Here is a 5,163-nt window from a genome sequence, read left to right as displayed (position 1 = left end):
TAAGTATTTGAAATGTAACGAGTACTTTTGGGTGTAAGGGAAAATGTATGGAGAAAAAAGTACATACTTTTACTCCACTACATTTCTAAATAAAATTATAAGTTGTCAAATATAAATAGTAAAGTACAGATACCAAAAAACCTGACTTAAGTAGTACTTTAAAGAATTTTTACTTAAGTACTTTACAACACTGCACAAGTGTCATGCTTGTTTTATTATTTAAAAGTTGAACATGAATTGCATCATTCAAGTCACGGGTGTGTCCCAAAGTAGATGGATTTACTTTTGGGAACTCTGGGGGGAAAAACTCGGTCAAATCATGACATCAGTGATCTTCATGTCGGAAAGTCGGAGTTCTAGAAAAAGTCGGAGTTCCCGACTGGTGTGCCAGTCCATGCCATTTGTCTTTATTTTCTAAATTAAAACGGTAAACTTAAGCTTACAAAAATGAAATTGGTTCTGCAATGTTGAAAATCCAATAACAAGGTGTGGAGACCAAATGTCTTGTTCAATAACAATTTATATAGAAACTGTAAAGTAGAAGAGATAAGAGATAATACTGACAGTAGCCTAATGTTCAGCTAGATTTGAGATAAAATATTGGTCGTCTAGCTTAGCTTCCTACCTTATGGAACAGCAGGGACTGTGAAGCAACACAAACATAGGCACAGACACATGTATACACACACACACACGATAACATACGCACTATACACACACTGACTCTGGATCATAGATAATATATCTATGGACTGTATTCTGTTTGAACCCAAACCAATATCAACAACAAAAACAAAACAATGTATTTGTGATGTAATGGTGCATTCCACCCATTTATGATTCCACCCACAGCAATGAAAACAGGCATCCATTTGATCAATAATTTTCAGTGAAATTAGGCAGTTTCGTGAACTTTATTAGATTTGTACTGTTTGCCTCTGGCAATCCAAACACTTTAAAATAAACAAATTAAATTAGTCTACTCAGACTAGTATTGCTCTGGGCCTACTAGATGTGATAGTAATTTCAATATAGCACATCTCATTAAATGCTAAACCTATCAACCCACACACAATTGTACCACATTTATCTTTGTTGACGTTGCATTTGACATAGTGCTGTCTCTCAATTGCCAGACAAAGTATGCACATTGCTAGGTTTTTAAAGCATAACATACATTGAAAGGTTATTAAACATAACATTTGAACTGTTGACCATAACTCAAAGAATGCAAATATCTACATAAACTAATCAGGCAGCACACAATTGTATTGTACACATACGGTCCTCTCAGGCTCAGTTGGTAGAGCATGGTGCTTGCAATGCCAGGGTATTCCCGGGACCACCCATATCAAAAGAAAATATGCACGCAAGACTGTAAGTCGCTTTGGATAAAAGCTTCGGCTAAAAGCTTCAGCTAAATGGCATATATTATTTATATATTACACATTGTAATAGTACATATAAAGTATAAGCAGACTTTCACCCTGCACACACAGCGTTATACATACATATGTTACTGACAGAAGACAGAAATGCCTTGTTCTGCAGCACAGGCAGCAGGCTTATTGTTCTGGTCCTCATCGCTTCATAGCCCTCCTTTCCCCTTTTTTATATTTATTCTCTTTTCTAACACACCTTTTTCAATTCCTCTTTTACCCTGTCTGCCCTCCCTCTCTATTCTCTTTCTCTCCCCCTCCTTCTCTCCTGATCTACTTGTTGAGGTACTTGGCCACTGAGTGGTAGGCCAGTAGGATCTCGGTGTCCTTGGGGCAGGTATAGCGGAACTCGTCCTGCTGGTAGGCCTTGGTCAGGTAGCGGGTCAGACCAGTCAGAGCCGCAGGGATTTCAAAGTCACGGTACTTCCTACACACCACCTGTAGGGGGCAAGAGGGAGGACACACACTGAACCACACTGAGCAACATTTAATCTGTTTACTAGTAGCACGGTGGTGCCAGTGGTACTTTTAGTATGTAGTGATACAGACTAATAAAAGGCCATTCACTGTATATATTCCCATTGTTTGAACCATTGTTTGATCTTTAAGCCTATCCACACTGTCCATCTTTGATCACTACAGTGCCATGTTACCATAGTGACACCCCTGAGTACACCTATAAATACAGTGAATACACCTTTGCACTTCTTGATAGAGATGTTCCAACAGAGAGGAACAGAATCAAGGAAAGGACAATAGATGACACTGGCAAAGGTGGTGTGGTGTGGTCTATGAGTTCCTGGAATGCTTGATCTGATAACCTTGACTATGTTGAGCTTGGGCAGCAGGTTGCAGTCAGCTAGACTGAGGGAGTTCCCGTCCAGATAGTGCCGTGAGGACATGCGGGCGTTTGAGTTCTGGTCCAGCTCATGTGGGAGTGGCGTCAGCAGGTAATGATCCAACTTCATCAGGCTCTTCAGAAACTTCTTCTCCAGCACTGAAAAGGAGCAAAGCCTCATGAAAAGCTGGAACCATGATCGCTTTAATACAGGACATGCTGTTTCAATAACTCAGCGATTTCTAAACAAGGAGGGGCTCTTACTATCATTGAGCCCAGGGTTAGAGTTCTTGATGTATGCTGAGAACTTGTGGAAGATGTCGTCTCCAGCACCATTGGACTCCTTGTAGCGACAGCAGAGCTTGGGGTACCTGGAAAAGCATTGCCATTAGCTCTCAGCTTTCTGGATCAGTAAAGCCAGTGGAGGATACATTTGACTGCAAAGCAGTTGTAATAAACATGTATTTATTCATTACCTGTCTCATTTGGTGTGTGTGTGTGTGTGTGCGTGCATTTATGCCTGTTTATGTTCATCACACACTCACTGTGGGGGAGCCAGGGCCACCTCTAGAAACTCCTCGATCTTGTTGGTGTCAGTCCGCACCTCCTCCCCGAAGATGAGGAACGGGGGCTGAGAACCTGGGGCCAGGTCCTTCAGCACCTCTGGAGCCCTGACAGCCAGAGGACCAGATGAAACACATGAGGGAGAAAGTCCCTCAACTGCACACTTCATCTATTACACACAATCCTCATTAGCAGTTCAAGTAGTGACAAATGACTTTTGAGGATGCCTGGGCATGTTTGGACAAGCACTTGGATTCAGGCGTGGCTTGGAAGGATTAAACGGTTGCTTTAGGTGTATTGTGGAGAGTGTATGTGTGTGAGAGGGAATAGCCACATACGTACCTCTTCATGTCCACTGTGGTGAGGGTGAAGTTGGCCCCCTTCAGCCAGAGGATCATAAAGAGTCGCTGACAGAAGGGACAGTTCCCCACACTCTCCCCATCATCACTGGCCTGAAGGGTGGAGGGGTATTCGAGAATGACATAAAAAAATATCTCCTCAATCTGTCAGTCATGTTTTATTAACGTTTTCATAATGTAAGTACAGTGTAACAAAGACGATTTATTGCTGTACTTTTGTTGCTGTACACTATACTTCCTTATGTAATTCCACTGTAATAAGGACACTAATGTAAAGTGTTACCGTTTTTATTTATATAGCACTTTTTACAACACTTTGCGAATCAAGATAATTGAGTGATTGGAAAGACAAGCAGAACGCCTCCAAACTGGACAATCCTCTTTTTCAGTTTCTGTTCACCTGACCTGGCTTCAAACAGAAAACACACCCATACTCTGTAACTGTACAGGATATATGTAAACAACAAGCTTTTACGAAGAGGTTACATCGCTTCAGGGTCATTCCATATTATTTCAATCACTTTCTGACTGCACCCCTTTTGATTTGAACGAAACCTTCCATACATATTTGCCAAAGGTAGAAGTGGTCAGAAAGTGGCTATTTGGACTTGAATGCCAAAACATTCAGAAGATAGCGGCGCTCAATGTTGACCCATTTTGCATACCCCACCCTACCATGAGACATCCATGTTTTCATCACTGGAAAAGATAAACGGTTGAGTTTGATATCATTTGGAAGCTTGCAAACAGAGTTGTCAAACTATTTTAGAATTTCTTAAGAATTTCTTTTTTTATTTAAAAATAAAAAAATTGAACCTGTAGCGTCAATTATCAATGATCTAAAAACGCATGAACTCAGATTTTTCTCATTTTCACATATGTTGTAGCTTAGACCCTATTTTACATAATTTGATGTGTTTGTGTTGTGCCCATAATCAGTTGAGACACAGCATACTCTTGAATACAGGGTGGGTGTCTTTAAATAATTTAAATATAATTAATAGAATGGACCTATCCCTTCAGACCACTGCAATTTAGCTGGTACACCATTGAAATTGTAATTTAATTGACATTTTTATTTCCAATTACTACCAGAAAGATAGCCGTCGGACCACCCACATTTATCAGCCAAAACATGACACCCACTCTGTATTCAAAAGCATGCTGTATATTAACCAATCGGTGGGCACAACACAAACACCTCTGATTATGTAAAATAGGGTCTAACCTACAACATATATGAACATTTAAAAAATCGGAGTTTACGCATTTTTAGATCATTGATGTTAAAGTTTTTAAAAGTACAATTTATTTGTAAAAATATATTATAAAATAGTTTGACAACCCTGTTTGTAAGGTTTCCAATGATATCAAACTAAACCGTTTATCTTTTTCTCATGATAGGGTGGGGCATGCAAAATGGGTCAACGTTGATCAATATCCTGAAAGTTTAAATCCTTGCTGTACGCTGTCTCCCATTCCAAGATGGTGGAACTAAAATGTACTCCTGTTGTTATAAAACAGGACTAAAGTTCAAAATACAGTAATAACGTCTCCATTGGAGGCAGGTTAGGATTCTAACGCTTACCTTGATGAAAAGTTCAATCTTGGGGCCTGCCGCCATCTCAGTCCCTTAGAGCTTAGCAACTAGTTAATGTTGGTTTTCAGAGAAGCTAGAGCTGTCAGTGTTATCCCAATCCACACACACGTGCATTCACACACGGCAAAATCACTGTAGGTCACTGAAGGTCAGAGGGTCCAAATGGTTCTCTTAGTGTTGATGGTCAGATTGCTGTTATAATAAAAGATGGTCAGCTCCTCGACGTGAAGCAACAACACTGGTTTGTTTGGACCAATCCTCTATTCCTCCCTCTCTCCCTCTCTTTAGTACCTCTCTGTCGCCTCTATCTGTTTCTGTGTCTCTCACCACACCCGTCATATGTCTCTGACATTAAGAAAACGC

The 5,163-nt window shown here is 40.3% G+C and overlaps 1 protein-coding gene across 1 annotated transcript; it reads right to left on the bottom strand.

Moving 5' to 3' along the window:
• Positions 1-900: 900 nt before the first annotated feature.
• On the bottom strand, positions 901-5,163 carry LOC121541146 (chloride intracellular channel protein 4). Its single transcript, XM_041850122.2, has 6 exons — positions 4,789-5,163; positions 3,184-3,293; positions 2,823-2,948; positions 2,542-2,648; positions 2,261-2,436; positions 901-1,877 (listed from the first exon to the last, which is right to left on the bottom strand). Exons 1-6 carry the CDS (start codon positions 4,822-4,824, stop codon positions 1,713-1,715), a joined length of 720 nt encoding a protein of 239 aa, XP_041706056.1. The 5' UTR covers positions 4,825-5,163; the 3' UTR covers positions 901-1,712.

This window comes from Coregonus clupeaformis, chromosome 27 (genome assembly GCF_020615455.1).
Source record: "Coregonus clupeaformis isolate EN_2021a chromosome 27, ASM2061545v1, whole genome shotgun sequence".
Lineage (NCBI taxonomy): Eukaryota > Metazoa > Chordata > Actinopteri > Salmoniformes > Salmonidae > Coregonus > Coregonus clupeaformis.
This window is presented reverse-complemented; position numbering and strand designations above follow the sequence as displayed.

Bases quoted from the DNA above. Each gene is read 5' to 3' on its own strand.
- LOC121541146 (XM_041850122.2), bottom strand. From the start codon at position 4,824: ATGGCGGCAGGCCCCAAGATTGAACTTTTCATCAAG. The intron at 2,649-2,822 runs GTGAGTGTGTGA...ATGCTTTTCCAG, and splicing joins GTGGCCCTGGCTCCCCCACA to GTACCCCAAGCTCTGCTGTC. The intron at 1,878-2,260 runs GTTATCAGATCA...TGCCCCCTACAG, and splicing joins CCAAGCTCAACATAGTCAAG to GTGGTGTGTAGGAAGTACCG.